The 19,081-nt window shown below is 37.0% G+C and overlaps 1 protein-coding gene across 1 annotated transcript in view; it reads left to right on the top strand.

The window, feature by feature from the left end:
* LOC123869436 (kinesin-like protein CG14535) overlaps positions 1-19,081 on the top strand; it is a 460,509-nt gene that overhangs the window by 121,239 nt on the left and 320,189 nt on the right. The window contains exon 3 of the mRNA XM_045912358.1: positions 15,366-15,438. Within this exon, the coding sequence (XP_045768314.1) occupies positions 15,366-15,438 (73 nt within the window). The remainder of the gene's footprint in view (positions 1-15,365; positions 15,439-19,081) is intronic.

A 19,081-nucleotide genomic window follows, 5' to 3' on the forward strand; every position in this document is an offset into this window, starting at 1 on the left:
AATTTGTATGGCGGCCATCTTTTCTTCGCCATTTTGAATTTTTTTTCAGCTTTTTGGCAATTGGATGACGTCATGAATGACATTTGCTCGAGCACCCCCCACCTATCTTCAATACCTTAAGCGGGCCCTTCACCCGTCTCCGATATCCTCAATCATCAGCTCTCTCCATAATTTTGGCTTACTAACTTTTTGTTTTCTATACGACACCATCAGCGAAAAAAAAAATTTCATACAAAATTTTACAGGAGTTTCTTAGTTGAAAATCTCGAAAATCTCCCCAAAAGTGGCAACACCGGTTGTATATCTCCACACTGCCAGCAGAGATACACAATCGATTCATACATGTTAACTTTCCAAAATGTTGCCAACTGCCTCAAAAACGCGATCAAAATTTCGAAAAATTAAAAAAAATACAAAATGGCCGCCAACTCGTTTCACAGAAAGATTTTACACGGTTTCATAATTTTCCTATAAACTACAGGATATACCGCTCCCGATGACGTTTCAATCTCTCATCTCGCTCGCACCCAGGCGAACCGATCGCCCCTAAAAAAGACCATGTCGAAAATCACTTTTGCTTTGATAAATTCTAGTGTTGCCAGTCGCCGGCGACAAAAGTACCTAAATATCATTTGCACGAGCAAAACACGTAATCGCTCATACTCGGATTTTGCTAAAAGTGCGTATTTCGATTTTTTACAATTTCCCGAAAATCTTGAAATTTCCCTGAAAATGGGGTAATTTTTTTCCTCCAATCTATACCTCGAGCCTATACGTACAATCGCTTCATAAAAACCGAATCGCTCCGATGTTGCCAACTTTGAGATATTTAACTTTTAAAATTGCGTTTTTTCGTACCTCGAACAAAACGGCCGCCATGACAGCCGCCATCTTGAATTTTTAAAAACCACTCCCGTTCTGTCAAAATACAGGATAATCGTGGGCGAAACCAAAAAAAATAATTATCCTCGATTACCCCGTCTCGGATCTGTGGCGCCGCGGTTCGGGGTCGAAAAATCAAAAATTTTAAAACGCTACGGCTCGGCCGCCATTTTGTTTTTCCAATTTTTTCCACATTTTCTTTTAGTCATTTACTACTTTCTTCAAAGTTTGCAAAATTCAACAAAATCGGTTGAAAAACAACGGAGCTGCAAAAATCCATTCGGCCGCCATCTTGTTTTTCCGAAATGTCATAATTTTTCCCCAGAGGGTTCCCGAAACCGAACACAACTCCCCTACATCACTATATCATTTTCCTTCTCTTTCTAGGAGAACAATTATGTCAATGAGTGAGTCAGTCAGTGAGTGGTAATCGAGCTATATATAGTATAACTAGTGTTTTGCTCGGTGCGCGAGCTGCTAAAGCAGCTCACGTGACGTGGTTATGTTAAATTTATTATATTTAACCAAATTTATTTATTAAAGATACACAATTCACCACAAAAACCCACAAAACGACACCCATATCAATTTTTTTCTTAAAAAGTGCATGTCCGCCATCTTGGATTTCAAAATAAATGTCGTTATCAAAATCAGCACGCCGGAAAACTCTGAAAACGACATCCATATCATATTTTGTAAAAACGGGGTAGTTGAGGTTAATAAAGTAGGGTGCGTGGGTGCGCGGACCACTAAAGTGGTCCGCGAGCATGCAGAGTTTGTTCCACCGAGTAGACCTTCGGATCCTGATCATCTTTTGTCGAGAAACCAGTCTTCCATCTTTTATACCCTCCGAGATAGACACCGACGAAGTTTGTGTGGCGGCCATCTTGTTTTTCCAAATTTTTCCACTATTTCCATTAATCGTTTACTACTTTCTTCCAAGATTGCGAGTTTCAACGAAATCGGTCGAAAAACAATAGAGTTGCAAAAATCATATAGGCCGCCATCTTGTTTTTCTGAAATATCATAATTTTCCCCTACTCATATCGCGCATCCGAACATATCTCCCATACATCAATGTATCGTTTTCTGTCTCTTTCTAGGAGAATGAGGCATTCAATATTCGCCATACAAAATGTATGGAAAAAAAAATTCCGCCATTTTGGATTTTTTTTCTATTCATCGAGTAGACCTTGGGATCCTGATCATCTCTTGCCAAGAAACCTCACTTCTATCTTTTATACCCTCCGAGCTGGACACCAGCGAAATTTGTATGGCGGCCATCTTTTCTTCGCCATTTTGAATTTTTTTTCAGCTTTTTGGCAATTGGATGACGTCATGAATGACATTTGCTCGAGCACCCCCCACCTATCTTCAATACCTTAAGCGGGCCCTCCACCCGTCTCCGAAACCCTCAATCATCAGCTCTCTCCATAATTTTGGCTTACTAACTTTTTGTTTTCTATACGACACCATCAGTGAAAAAAAAAATTTTCATACAAAATTTTACAGGAGTTTCTTAGTTGAAAATCTCGAAAATCTCCCCAAAACTGGCAACACCGGTTGCATATCTCTATACTGCCAGCCGAGATACACAATCGATTCATACATTCTGACTTTCCAAAATGTTGCCAACTGCCTCAAAAACTTGATCAAAATTTCGAAAAGTTAAAAAAAATACAAAATGGCCGCCAGCTCGTTTCACAGACAGATTTTACACGGTTTCATAATTTTCCTATTAACTACAGGATATACCGCTCCCGATGACGTTTCAATCTTGCCTCTCGCTCGCACCCACGCGAAAGGGGATACCGTGAAAAAGACCGTGTCGAAAATCACTTTTTCTTTGATGAATTCCAGTGTTGCCAGTCTCCGGCGACGAAAATACCCAAATGTCATTTTTACGAGCAAAACACGTAATCGCTCATACTCGAATTTTGCTAAAAGTGCGTATTTCGATTTTTTACAATTTCCCGAAAATCTTGAAATTTCCCTAAAAATGGGGTAATTTTTTCCCACCAATCTATACCCCGAGTCTATACGTACAACCGCTTCATAGAAGCCGAATCGCTCCGATGTTGCCAACTTTGAGATATTTAACTTTTAAAATTGCGATTTTGCGTACCTCTAACATAACGGCCGCCACGACAGGCGCCATCTTGAATTTTTAAAAACCACTCCCGTTCTGTCAAAATACAGGATAATCGTAGGCGAATCACGAAAAAATAATTATCCTCGACTACCCCGTTTTGGATCTGTGGCGCCGCGGTTCGGGGTCGAAAAATGAAAATTTTCAAAACGCTGCGGCTCGGCCGCCATCTTGTTTTTCCAATTTTTTTCACATTTTCTGTTAACCGTTTACTACATTCTATAATAGTTGCGAGTTTGAACGGAGTCCCTTAAAAAACAAAGGAGCTGCAAAAATTACGACGGCCGCCATCTTGTTTTTCTGAAATGTCATAATTTTTCCCCAGAGGGTTCCCGAAACCGAACACATCTCCCCTACATCATTATATCATTTTCCGTCTCTTTCTAGGAGAACAATTATGTCAATGAGTGAGTGAGTGAGTGAGTGGTAATTGAGCTATATATAGTATAATATAATAATATATAAAGCCAATGTTGAACAAAACGACAAAGAGACACCACTTTCAAATATTATGAAACCAGAATAATAGGATTTCTTCAGTAGGTATTGTTTTCCAAAAGTGCTTAAATCGCTGAAAGCTTGCAGACAATTTTCGACCGCCCTGAAGCTAGGCTAACTCGTGAACTAGAGATAAAATAAAAATAAATGACTAATCTAAAGTTCAACGTGATATCGATAACGCTTGGTTTGGCGGTGGACCCACATCGAGGTCCAATAATAACACTGCTGTTTTATGTAGTATAAATTATATTTAGCTTTACTAATTACTAAGGTTAGACCGAAAATGTATTTCGCATTAGTCAACGTTCGAAGAGCGGCAAAAGTCTCTCTGTGACAGTGTGTGTCAGACGTGTGAAACGTCAGTTGTTGTGAATGACGGCTGCGTTCAGAAATTGTTGCAGTCGCCACAATGGTGACAATTTTTCTTTTTTTGGGTGCCGTAAGATAAAGAAGGAACCCTTACAGTTTCGTTCAGTCTGTCTGTCTATGTTTCACAGCTATTTTAAAAATAAGCTATAAGTGCTGTAACTATATTATTATACTATACTTATTAGACTTAAATGCCTGTGTGTCTGTGCTAACTTTTTACGATCCATCCGTTTAACCAATTTTGACAAGTTTGGAATAGAGATTGCTTGCTTCCCGAGGATGGACTACAGGCTACTTTTTGTCACGGAAAATTAAAGGATTCCCACGGGATTTTTACAAATTCCTACTGTACCTGGATGAAGTCGTGGGCATCATCTGTTTGTTACAAAAATATCTTGCACCCTGTATAGTGTATACGGATAAAAGTTACTTTTTATCCGAGAAAATTGAAGAGTTTTCTTACAATTTTTTAAAACCTAGATTCTCGCGGACAAAGTCGCAGGCAACGTCTAGAAACCAAAAAAACTTAATTACCATAGATAGGTACCCACTTAAACCTAGGTAGGTTAGGTAGGTTAACGTCTCGCTGAAAATATTAGAATTTTCCAAATTCCGAAAAGGAAGAAAAACGCCTTAGATTACTCGTTGTTTTAACTAAAGCGCTGGGGATAAAGTTTAATTAAAGTATTTAAAGTTCCTTTAAAAATCTACGTCAAGAATCGGAAATACTTAGCTCCAGTAGCACGAAAGACGGTTAACGTTACGTTTGAACTTTGGTCAATAAACCAAATGGGTTACGTAAGGTCTGGATTTGTTTTTGCATCAAAATTACATGTTTATCCTTTATTATGGAAAAATTAATACTTTAGTACAACACACTCGTTTTTATTGGTGGTCAAAGTTTAACGCTAAACGTTACTTAACTTTAACCACCGGTCATGCAACTAGATCATGGTGTTGTGTTACTAGCAAAGTTGTTCGGGAAACGTAAATTAAAAAAGTGCCTAGTATCTACTCGTAATGTTAATTAAAGGAAAAGACGGATTCAAGCTTGAAACTTTTAAGTAAATCAATTTGATTACATTTATAACGTTGTGTTTACATTGTGAAATGATTACACTATTTTTAACCCCCGACCCAAAAAGAGGGGTGTTATAAGTTTGACGTGTGTATCTGTGTATCTGTCTGTGGCATCGTAGCGCCTAAACTTATGAACCGATTTTAATTTAGTTTTTTTTTGTTTGAAAGGTGGCTTGATCGAGAGTGTTCTTAGCTATAATCCAAGAAAATCGGTTCAGCCGTTTGAAAGTTATCAGCTCTTTTCTAGTTACTGTAACCTTCACTTGTCGGGGGTGTTATAAATTTTTAATTTACACTTGTCATTAAACTAAGTTGAAGATGATTTAGAAATATCGATATTTCAAAATGTTATTTACATTAAAATAAGGCTAAGTTTTGTTTAGACTCCTGTAAAGTTTAGAAATTGTGTAAAGAAGACTAGCACAAACATAGTACCTTAGTACTTAAAGTTTTCTCGCAGTTTTTTCATCGAGAAATCATTGCAAAAACCGTGAGAGAAATATCTCGCATTGATTATGCTAGAGCTGCTGGATATATCTAAGAATCTATAGGTCCCTTAAATCTCGTTGACAGCTAATTTTGTGTATAAATATGCACAAACAGACCGACAAGAGTGCCAGACGGCGTTTAGTATGGAAATATTGTGACAGATGTTCTGAGAGTTATTTTTATTACTTAGGGTGGGAACTGTACCAGCATCCCTCATCACTTATAAAGAGCAAAATCTCTTCGATGAGCAGACGCCATACGCAAAGTTTCCCTGTAGCATAGTACCGGACCATTTGGTCCAGAAATATACATACCGTGTTTGCGTTTACAATAAATTTTAATTTCTCTCCACTATATTATTACCCTATTCAAGTGCTCGCAGGTATGGCAAGTTGAGAGAGCAGTTAGCTGAAGGCTCATAATCTGTTAGCATTTTTAACTATAGTATAGTTAAGTATTAGTTAGTATAGATAACACAGTTCAAAACCAAACTCTTCAATTGAGTGCTTGTCTGCCAGTTTGCAGTCATTTAACGTCTACTATGATTTTTTGTACTTAACTGGAACTTTTTGTGCTTACTTGAAATTTCTGAAAATCCTCTTAGTGGAGGTCTACGTTTTAGAGAAAATCTGCATGAAAAAAATATCAAGTTTCTAAGCACTAGAATTATCAGCCATATATAGGTACGTTGATAATAATGCCAGTCAGATAGTTTCTGTTTTTACATACAGTAATTTTATTATTCCTTATGGCCGTAAGTCGTTTAGCACCTTAATGAACATATTCGCGTGACAGGGTTATTCACATGCGTTAGGTGTGTGTGGCGTGATTATAGAAAAAGGTCATAAGTCCGATAGTTTTTTGATGCATAAGTTTCGCGGAATTGCTGCTCGAATTCTGAGGTCGACCGGTACATATATTTGAAATGAGCCCAATAATGTCTATACATAGGTGTGTTACTTGACGAACTTTTACCAATCAGCAGACGTTGTCAATTAGTGATTAGACTGAGGAAATGACGGTAATTTTGAGTAATCTTTACTTACTGCATTACTCAAAATTGTACCTTCTTGAGTGATTGGCGAATTTGTCGAATTAACGCTTTGTTAATTGGTGTCTTCTGTTTTAGACTCCAGACGGATTTTTAATTGCTTAGCAGATATCTTTACACTGGGATTCATAGCATAGGTAAGACAGGGTATTCTTTAGGGGACCATTCAGATGACATGTGTCATATTAAACCTTCCTGATGCAGTGGTAAGCGTCGTGGTCATGGACGTATTATAACTATGGACCGATAATAAACTGAAAATGCGTGTCAATTATTTTTGTGTGCGTAAGTCATTTTGTCACTGTGTGCACCATCTAGGGCTGGGACGGCGAATTTGGGTATATCGATACCACATCAAAATTAATTTTCTATGTTACTACGACGGACTACGTACAATATATACTTATCCATACTAATATTATAAATACGAAAGTGTATCTCAGTCTGTCTGTTAGCTTTTCACGGCCCAGTAGTTTAACCGATTTTGATGAAATTTGGTACAGAGTTAGTTTACACTCTAAGAGTGGGCATAACTAGGCTACTTTTATCCCGAAAAAATCAAAGAGTTCCCATGGGATTCTTAAAAGCCCATCCGTTGTACCGATTTGTATGTACAGAGATAGCTTACGTTCTGGAAATTGACAACTTTTTACTTCAGAAAATTAAAGATTACTCACGGGATTTTTAAAAACCTAAATCCACGCGGACGATTATATATTCAGTAAAAACAAAAGTAAAATGAAACACTTTTCAAATAATTTAAATCAATTTATTACGTATTATTACTATTAACGTAGACATATTTTATGTACTTGCAATGTTATTTTTTGAGACGGAAAGTTTCTGGCAGCATTGAATATTAATTATTTACAATCTTCTGTAAAATATACATACATAAAATCTACACTCAGATGTTTTAATTATGTACCTTTAGCAGCTGATACCTGTAAATTGGCCATTTCTCAGAAAATAAGTAAATTCGTTCTGGTGCTTCTGGGATCTTGCTCTATTATAAAATAGAAAGCTCTTTAAACGTCAAGAATTCTAGGTCAACAAAATTATAGAGAGCTAGACATTGAAAACTGACTGAGGAAAATGTTCAAAACCTTTCTTTTGTTTTATTATTAGCCAGCTCTCGAAGTGGTTTTCGTTTTTGTATAACCTGAAATTAAATGAATTTATTTATGTCTTGCTGTTACTAGTTAAAAATGCAAAATTCCTTACGATGATAATAAAATTTAAGAAAACATCAGTAAAACATGAGAAATTATTTAAACTCACTTGTACCTCAATCCTGAAAAATAATTGTTGGTCCCTTTTTGTTTAACCATTGTCAAATAAAGAAAAGTGTAATATTACTATATATTTATTAGTAGATAGGTACCTACATACAATTTGAAAGTGCTTACGGCTTACTGGTTGATGGTATATAAGATATCCTTCAAATAACTACAGTTGGTATTGCATCTGATTTCAATTTATTTATTTTTAAACCAGAAACCTAACAAGACTCTTCCAAATGTTTGGAGCATAGACGAGAATATACCTTTCACTTCCAGATTTTCGTTTTATTGTCGAAATCCACGCAGTTCTAATTTCAGGACATTTTGGAAATCTACAAAAGTAAGCAAATGTTATTTATACGATAAAAGACAACATTGATTTTATCGATAAAGTGTGTACACATCACTACAAATGATGCCTAAAATAATTCATAAATTAAAATTAAATTGCGCTGTAAAACGTGATTTTTGTCAGTATTACACGAGATAATTACACTTATAACATGTAAATCTTTAATTTTTAGCGATTTTCGGAATAAAAGTCGCGGTTGGTATCGATGAAATAGTTATTAAAGACTTACCTATGAAAAGGCAATTCAGGAACTTGGACGCCTTCTTTCTTATATCTGGAGGCACAAAACACAGCGTCACACATTTGGTTTTTAGTTTTTATCTTAATTTTAACCCAGACTTTTGTGATTTTTAAAATTTTATAAAAACGCTGCATCAAATCCCAATGTTTTGTCTCCAAATGCTGACAACTACTGTCACCAGTTACACATACAGTGCGTTGTTGCCAGACTTATATGAGCTATCGCTTTTACCCGAACGGAGGTTCCCTGAAATAGACCGAGATAACAATACCTAGTTGACACATGGATGTACAAGAGCGGCAACAACCTATGACTACCTCTATTGTTTATATAATATCTCTATGGTCGTGGTCTTTTTGTGAAAGGTCCTGGGTTCGATTCCCGACAGGGTTTTGGAATTTTATAATTTCTAAAAATCTCTGGTCTGGTCTGGTGGGAGGTTTTGGGCGTGGCTAGTTATCACCCTACCGGTAAAGCCTTGCCGCCAAGCGATTTAGCGTTCCGATACGATCCCGTGTAGAAACCAAACTGATATGGGTTTCCATAGCCCTTCCAGGTTAGCCTGCTTCCATCTTAGGTTGCATTATTACTTACCACCAGGTGAGATTGCAGTCAAGGGCTAACTTGTATATCTGAATAACATAAAATAAAACCTTTATGCAATGCATTATGGTGGTTTCTATATCTAGAATGCAAACTATCTCTTTAGGTAGGTACTTGTCAAAATCAGTTAAGCCGATGGACGTGAATAGCTTATAGACAGACAGATAGACATACACATTTTAGTGTGAAAAATATGGATTAGTAATTCATAATTATTTTAAAAGAATTATGAATATAACTTAAACTTTATTAGGTATGTGTATCAAGATGAAATCAAGTATTGTATTCCTAGTACCACCAGTACTAAGCAAGGTGGTTCTTTAGTTTCAATTTTGTTCTTAGCACCTTCGTGGTTTGTAACACCCACATAATAGTATACTTATGTTAATAATTTAACGTAATTTCACACGTCAAAACATATTGTACGTAACTCCTAAACGTATGGTTAGGCTCGCAACGACCCAGTAATAAAATTACTCACAGCAATTTGAGTAATTTAGAGTAACTAGTTTGAGTAATCTTCCCATGCGAGAGAAAATTTAACCGCCTGTTTCCAGGTAAGTATAATATTTAAGAGTATCTACTCCATATGGGTTATCACATGAAAGGGCTTCACCTCTACATTCTAAAACCGTTTTTTACTATCATAGTTTTTTTTGATATTAACAATAAACCAATAAATTAGTTTGCGGTTTGTTAACAATAGTGATTATTACCGTTTTACTTATTCTGTAGTACGGAACCCTCGGTGCGCGAGTCTCCACTCGCACTTGGCTAGTTTTTTATCCCGGCAAATCGAATGGTTCCCACGGGATATTTAAAAACCTAAAATACACGCGAACAATAATAGGCATCAGCTTTTTAGTATATAATCGTCATTCTTAGTAGTATCACGTAGTATGTTATGTTTTTAACCCCCGACCCAAAAAGAGGGATGTTATAAGTTTGACATGTGTGTCTGTGTATCAGTCTGTGGCATCGTAGCTTCTAAACTGATCAACCGATTTTAATTTAGTTTTTTTTTTGTTTGAAAGGAGGCTTGAACGAGAGTGTTCTTAGCTATAATCCAAGATAAACGGTCCAGCCGTTTGAAAGTTATTAGTTCTTTTCTAGTTACTGTACTTAAATAAATTTTAAAACACTTGTTATTAGACAGTTAATGTACCTAATTCGTGTTCAAAGTTCAAACCGATCATCGGATCAAAATGGTCGTGACTGTGACACCGATACCTTACTGCAAACAAACTATATCGGCGGATATAGATAGGGACTCTATGACGCGAGGCGATCCTGAGACTGTTTACTTTACAAGTAAAAAAAAAAAACAAGTAGTTACTATTGAATCGTCAAAAGCATCTACCACTGGTTCGGAATGCCTTTTCTACCGAGAAGAACCAGCAAGAAACTGGGCGGTTGCTCTTTTCAAAGATTTGGCATACAATGCTATGCCCTGTATTAAAGTAATTCATCGTAGAATTAAGTAAACCGTTATCATCATAATCAGCCTTTCACTGACTCACTACTGATCTCGGGTCTCCTTTCAGAATGAGAAGGGTTTGAACATTGTCCACCAGGCTGGTCAAGTGCGGATTAGCAGACTTCACACACCTTTGAGAATATTATGGGGAACTCTCAGGCATGCAGGTTTCCTCACGGTGTTTTCCTTCGCCGTTAAAGCAAGTGATTTAATTGCATAGAAAGCACATAACGCTGGAAACCTTTTTTTTATTTGATTTTACGATTGCTTACTTCAATTTTTATTTATGTGTTAATAAGACAACAAAATGAAAGCAAATTAAGATAAAAGAACTATTATATTAAAGCACTGTTTATTCGTACGAAGGCATTGTTTAATAAAGGAAAAGAAAATGTAGAGAGAAACTTTTAAATATTCAACAATTTAAATGTAATATAGTCACCCTACATAACACGTGTTCAATGTTTACCTTTGAAAACCAACTTTGCCGACTTCGATCACCGATGCCCTTTTGCTTTTACAGCGTAAATCTAACTCTATTTTCGTCGAAATAAAGTTTAGTTTCCTATGCACTTAATTATGAAAGTTATTGTTAAAACTGTACCACGGCATGCCTCTTCATTGTTTTTGTAGAAGACATGCTCTAAATGTCGTGTAAGTATTTAGTTTCGTAAGCGAATACCAATACATATGACTTAACTATGTGACCTCTTAACGGTACATGATGTCTAGGTGTAATACTTAGGTCGGTTATGCACTGCATCCGATCCGAATCCGGCAAAATACGTTCCGAAGTAGTCATAAAACTATTTGTATGGTAGCTTACACACTAGATCCGCCTTCTTCATCCGACTTCTGTCCGTCATTCGTGAGAATATTTCGGATGTGCCTTGGATTCAAGTTTTGACGTAGATATGTCAAAGATGCCCACTGAATAGCTTGGATTTGGATTAGACATCGGATTAGTGCGTAAGCAATATCCGGACTCAGTCCGATTTTTTTTTTATATCCGCATTTTCACCGATTTTAATCGGATTAGTGCGTAACCACCCAAATTGGTCGATAAAGAGTCATGTTTACTTAAGAATGCTCTCCATGGCCACTCTCAACACGGCCTTAACCATAGAATCTATAGTTAAGCCAGACCATGTAGCGCATCTATGGCAAAGATTGTGTCGCGTATCAATGTCGCGCGTCGCGGTCGCGTAGCTACCTTCCTAAAATCTACCTTTGGGTAAGTAGGTACTGTACCTAATTGTTTAACGGGTAAGGTTCTAACCTATTTAACCTTCGGAATTCCATCCCCCACGTAGTCTACTAAGTGTCTCGAACCTTTACTTGAGAATATTAATAAGAGCGCGCAGACAGCCTCGGGCTCTCGTCTCAGGCCCCATGTGACCGCAAGGGCCCCTACCATTTCAATTCTTGCAGTATAAAATAAAATAAAAGCTAAGTGAGCTCCTAGTGGTTAAAGACTTACGCTGGTATTCATAGTCAAGAGAGGGGCTTTTTAGGGGACCATTTCTGACAACATGACTGTGTCATAATCAACCTTGCAATTTACACTGGAACTCATAGTCAAGATTGGGGGCATATTTATTGGACCATTTCAAACGACGTTAAGACTGTCATAATAATCAACCTTGCAATTTACACTGGAATTCGTAGGCAAGATAGGGGCATCTTTCTAGGGGACCATTTCAGACGACAGGATTGTGTCATATTCATCCTTGTAATTTACACTGGAATTCATAGGCAAGATAGGGGCATCTTTAGTGGACCATTTCAGACATGACAGGTTACAAAAAAGAAAACTTAAAAAGATTTGTATTTTAGATCTTTATTTTTTCTCGTTTTATAAACGAGTTTCCATAGTAACATCTTATAGAAAGTTGCAACCAAAAGCCGGCAAAATTCAACTATCCTTCCCGTCTAACAAAGTTACCACACGCCTCCCGGGGGCGCGCCTCACTACCTTGTTTCACTTTATATCTCTTAATTTAGATTACTTCTGTAAAGATAGTAAGATAGACTAGACAATACAGCATTGTAAAGTCGAAATCTCCTGAGGATGCTCCGGTGTCGGGGCGAAACGTGCGTCGAGAGTAGTGGAAAAGTCTTGTGTGGTGGTGCATGTGAGTGGTGGTGGCAGTGCTTGCTTGGGAACTTGGCTTTATTGCTTGGTTGGGGAGGTAAGCGGTGCTTAGCTTGTAACTGCATGTTTGACCATACAGATTTTTTCTGTTGGCGGATTATAGCTAAATAATTTTTAACTGTTTCTTGCTAAACATACTCTATTGCTATTTCTTTTTATTATTCACAAGTTAATGCTCACGACTTCGTCCGCTGTTTAGACTTTCGAAAATCCTAAGGAAACTCTTTGATTTCCCAGAAAAAAAGCCTATATCCATTCCCGCGATGCAAGCTATTTCTGTACTAATTAGACGACATATTCTGTTACTTTGTCCACGCGGGATGATTAGATTATTTTATCCTGTGGAAACTTTCATTTTCTGCGACAAATAGTAGCATATGCTCATTGACCATCCCCAGTCAAAATCGGTGAAATATAATGTTAAAAATAGTATAGAAACTAAAGCTACCAACATGCAAATTGGACTTACTTTAAAAACGATCAACTTTTGAACTTTTTTGTGCTTTTGCACGATACAATTAAATAGAGGGCACTTACATTTTAAAACAATAAAGCTCTAGAAATAAAAAATCTAAAAATAAAGTTGTGATTATTGTTGTTTGTGATTCAGAAAAATCTCTGGTTTTCAGACCCCGTCTCCCAGGATCAGAGAGGTGCCACTATTTTTACAGGTAGAAAGTTCCGTAAATGACTGAATACTTGCGTGAGTAAAACTTACAGGTGTAATGCGGCCTAAAGTCACATCTCTGTGATTGTAACTCAATGCCCACGATCAGATCTCAGCTAAGAAAAGGAATGAGAGTTGAATTTAATACCTAAGTACGTGAGTAAAACTTACAGGTGTAATGTGGCCGAAAGTCATATCGCTGTGATTGTAACTCAATACCCGCGATCAGATCTCAGCTAAGAAGGAATTAAAGTTGAATTAAGTACTTACGTGAGTAAAACTTACAGGTGTAATGTGGCCGAAAGTCACATCTCCGTGATTGTAACTCAATGCCCGCGATCAGATCTCGGCTAAGAAAAGGAATGAAAGTTGAATTCGTTAGCGCATAAGCGTCATAAATATAACAAAGCGGGCAAACTTTGCGCTATCCGCCTTCTGAGGTCACAGTAACCTTATTCTGGTGGGCAAAATTAATGAAAAACTATTCACTTTTTAACATCCAAAAGAAGAATTATTAGGGACAAAATCCGAAATAACTATGGTGACTCGGATACCTACGTCGTGTGCAATGTCTCGAATCTCGATATCCTATATTTATTTTTGTTAATATTATTGTAAACTTATAACATTTTTTAGTTATAATAAAAACTAATGTACTTATTTAGAACTAGATGATGCCCGCGATTCGTCCGCATGGATTTAGTTTTTTTAAAAAACCCGTGCGAACTTTATGACTTTCTGGCTCAAAAAGTAGCTGATGCCTGTCTCCAAGATGCAAGCTGTCTCTGTACTGAATATCTTCTTGTATGTCAGTTGTCCAGTTTGAAATCACAAGATTCTATTTCGCGGTGAAATATTTTGATTTTAGAAAGGAGTCGGCCAGAAGAAAATAGAGTAGAGTAGAAGAGAATAAGTATTTATTCTAATAAACTTTTACAAGTTCTTTTTTAGAACAACCAGCAAGAAACTCGGCATTCTGTAAACACAGGAAGTCCAGAATAAGTGTTCGGCGCCGCAATTTGTCGGCTTGGACGTTTGGGCGCGCTCCGCAGGAAATGAGCGTATTTGTCTTACCTGCAGCGAGGTGCGGCCGTGGTTGTAGCTATTAACTTTTTTTTTTTGTTTTTCATAAAGTACTTTCTCTATTGATAACAATAATAATTAGTTAATCCGCCTGGCGTAGTAATCTTAAATTGTGAAAATGCATTTGTAGAGGCGATCTATTATACCTATATGTCACAGTGAAATGGCATAAGCCGGGAGTTATATACCGGGAGTATATTATACCATATTCTAGCAAATAAACACTTCTTATTCTTATTCTTAGCTTAACTCCCGGCTTATGTGTAAATCCAGGGTATGATCTATCTCTAGTAGTTTTTGCGTGATTGAGTAACAAACATCCAAACATCCAAACATCCAAACATCCATACTTTCATATTTATAATATTATTAGGATAATCATGAATTTGGCTCAAAGTAAAAACTGCATAGCCAACTTTGTAGACCAAAAATATTTTCACTTGACTTTTCTCTCAGTCGCTCGCATTCCTACCACGCCCTTACCTCCGAGAAAGATTCATACTCATACCCACTAAAGTAAGAGTGTTAATTATTATTATGAAAAGATTATATTGGCGATGAATGCTCATTGCTCATACGCCATACCTACAAAGATGCAGTATATTTATATGTATAAATATACGTGTCTGTCTGTCTGTCTTAGTTAATTCGAATACAAAATTGGTACCTAGGTAATTATGGGGCATGTTTTCCAATACTTATGATAATATTGAATGAATGAATAACAAGTAATTTAGTAAGCAAGTAAACAAATATTATTAATAAGCAAGTAAGTGTTATTTTATTATGTTCAAAATCAGCTAATCAATTTTACCGTTTTTTACACACCAGCGTAAAAAAGATTAATTTAATTAAAATCAAAATAATTTAAGTAGGTAACTAAATTTATCTTTGAATCGTCAAATACATCCATTACCACTGGTTCCGAATGCCTGCCCTAGCTTGCCATTATACCTACCTAAAGCAGGTTTTATCTATTTCAGGTCCGCTCTTAGATTGGTCGGTTCGGAGGCTTCATACAAATTAAGTCCATATGAAAAGGAAGCAATTAATGCGGTAAGTCATAATATTCCTATAAAGCGGAATTTACATTACGAAATTAGTCGCACGAAATTAGTGACACAATAATTTCACTATTCGTGCCACTATCACATAACGAAAATGCCATATTTTGTGCCACTAATTTCGTAATGTAAATTCCGCTTAAGGTTTATAACGCTTTCGCTATGCGCGTCGGTCGCATCGCCGCGAAGGCTTTGCTTTGGTTGGAAAGACACATTGTTTGATATTAATTTTACATGACTCATGATAATATTAGTATACTAGACCTACCTACGTAGTTTCATATAATTTGCACATCACATACCTAATCTACATATTACTTCCACGAAATTTCTATGATGGTTATTAGGCATTAAACTTACTTCGAACTTCAGCTACATAATCATTTCAGTTTGACATCTCTGACTCATCTTAAAACCTCAATACCTATACCTAAACAAATAGACGTAATGATATATTATTATGTGAACAGGATTGATGTATTATAATAAGTCAGGATTAGTTCAGAAGTGGGATCAGATTAGATGAGGAGCAAACATAGTTATCTCGAGGGATCCGACGAAAACAAATAGTGTGTGCTTATGAAGGGACTGTAGGGTATCCATACGACCCTGGATTATATGGAGCTGTACTTATTTGCGATGTTTCTAAGGGGTTTAGTGAAATATTGCCTGAGATTCATTTTTAACTGACAATCGACTTCAACAAGTTAGGGTTCTGAAAATGAACAACGGCCAAGTGCGGGTCGAGCTCGCGCGTGAAAGGTTACGTACCATCGTACAAGAAATTACACTTTTTAATTTTTTTTTAATTTTCATAGCGGCCATTTTGAATTTTTTATTATTTGTTCTCATAGTGGCAATAGAAACTGTGACATTATGTGACATCTCTCTAGACTCTACCTATTACGGTTCATGTGATACAGGTTGCTAATAGACGGATAGACGGACGGATAACGGAGGCTTAGTAGTTGGGTCCCGCTGGCATCTTTCGGGTAAACCTTATAGAAGCAAATACTCAGCCCAATTTTTTTACAAAAATAAAGGATTTATCATTATTACTCAACTAGCTGATGCCCGCGGCTCCGTTCGCGTGGATGTAGATTTTTTAAAATTCCCGTGGGAACTCTTTGATTTTCCGGGATAAAAAGTAGCCTATGTGCTAATCCAGTGTATAATCTATCTCCATTCTAAGTTTCAGCCCAATCCGTCTAGTAGTTTTTGCGTGAAGGAGTAGCAAACATACACACACACACACACACACACACACACATACAAACTTTCGCCTTTATAATATTAGTGTGATAATTTTCAAAGATTGATTGTTTGATGAATATCATCCGTCTGAAATATCACGCACCATGGGAAGAAAGTTGCCTTGTGCCGGGTTGCGCAGCTGTCAACGCTTGTCAATGGTGCGCGATAATCCGCAAAATCACGCGTCGTGGGAAGCCAGTCTAAATAATACTGTCAAAATGTCAAATATACATATCAACCTACCATAGCTAACTAGAACTTCAGCAGTCTGTAGACGTTGGCTATCTGTATCAGATATGGTCTGGCGCCAGTCTAGAAGCGAATCCCCTTAATTGCGCACAATGGATTCACGCCCTACATGAAGCGGCTCATTGTGTAATTTGCACGCTCCTTAGCAAGGTGATAGTCGTGACTAGGCGTTACTAACGTAAAGGTTACTTACATTTCTGCAGTAAGAAAGCTTCGTTTTACTTAAAGGTCGCTCTAAGTTATGTAACTTTTCACGCCAAGTATTCAAATCTTCTAGGGTTGAAAATCAAGGCAGACGTGTTCTGGAGTGGAGACCGCGTGCCGGTAAGCGCAGTGTGGGACGACCTCCAGCCCGCTGGACCGATGACCTAAAGAAGGTGGCGGGGACTGGGTGGATGAGGAAGGCGGAGGACCGTGTTTGGTGGCGCGCTCTTGGAAAGGCCTATGTCCAGCTGTGGACGCATACAGGCTGATGGATGGCCTACTTACGCAACGTTCGTTGACCTCTAGCGTCAGCGTTTAATTTGCAATGTATTGTGAACTTTTAAAAAAATACAGAAGTTTTTTTTTTTGCGTTTTTTTTTTGTAGTATCTTTTCAGTAATCATGAGTATTATCACCTGTCTTCGTTTTTGCCTAGCGTTCTGGTTTACACCCTGTATACTATTACAGTTTAATCAACTATTTTTACAGAGTCACCGTTCAAGTCAAAGAGCTCTTCAATATCCTATTTATTGACACTGATTCAATCCGGCATAAGCTTTTCCTTTATAAGTTTAAAAGAAAATGTCATGATGATCATTCATTGCGCGCATAAATCATATTCCAAGTCGATTTACACTGCCGGTATATTTCTTTTCGAGACTTTTACACCCTCTCACACTTCTACACCCCTACCATTTGCTTTGATTAAGCTCGATCGAACATTTCTTTTAACTATCGAGTATTATGAAAAAGAAGGCTTTCTGGCAACTTTTATGTCTCTTTTCCTATGTCACGGTCTACTAGCTAAACCGTACCTGTCACTGCGCTAAAAAGCATGTTGCATGTAAGTATAGAGAAACGAAATAGAAGTTAGAATTTTTATATTCAGTTAATACAATTTGACTTGGTAAATCTGTGGCGAAATAAAATAAAATAACTTTTATAAGAATATAGGATAATTTTTGCCACTTATGTATTGTCAGGAGTCTAACACCGGTCTTGAACGCAGTGTCTACTGAGAAGATGTGAATTATAGCAAAGCTGCATTCAGAATTCGTAGTTACCTTTTTAAATATATACATATTAACCTATTTACTAAGGCCACGATCACTTCTTGCTTCTATTTGCCTGCAAAATTATCCAAATTGGTACAGCTGTTTCGAAAATTATAGTATAGATAAATAGAAGTACAGGTATTCTATGGGACTGTAGTGTGGTAGAATATTCGATCAAATAAAAATATAGGGAGGAGTTATAGAAAACAGAAGAACATTCTTCACCTACTCCCCCAGGCTGAAAACAGTTTCCTCGATAATCAAACTCATACAAAACTCGATCGAATTTACTACTTTTACAGCAGACCGGTCGTTAGAGCGTCGAATTTATTTCCCCCTACACAAACTTCCGACACCATTTGAAATTCATTCTTTACGAAACGTGTGATGTAATAAAAATAGCGTTAGATCCAAGGTAGTGGGTGCATGATAAATTATGCACCCCTCGATTTAAAGATTGCTCGCTGCATTAGGGGCCCACTTTTGATGTATTTTTTAAAGGAAAATGGGAGTCAAACGTGTATTATAGGGTAATCGAGTGATATAATTATTCTATTAGGCGATAGAATGTGTTTATTGTAATTATTTTGGCGCATATATTTTGGGGGTCTTTTATACTTTCATTAGATTCGACGGGCATCTAAAACATTCGTGGTTACTCAAATAAAGCGACAATAATATTATGTATGTATGTCCGTATGTATATATTTTATTGCACCACAAAACACAAATGATAGGTTACAAAAAGAAAACTTATACAAACAAACAAACAGGCACACAAGTGTAAATTAATTTATAACACCCCCGACAAGTGAAGGTTACAGTAACTAGAAAAGAGCCGATAACTTTCAAACGCCTGAACCGATTTTCTTGG

Source organism: Maniola jurtina, chromosome 11 (assembly GCF_905333055.1).
Source record: "Maniola jurtina chromosome 11, ilManJurt1.1, whole genome shotgun sequence".
Classification (NCBI taxonomy): domain Eukaryota; kingdom Metazoa; phylum Arthropoda; class Insecta; order Lepidoptera; family Nymphalidae; genus Maniola; species Maniola jurtina.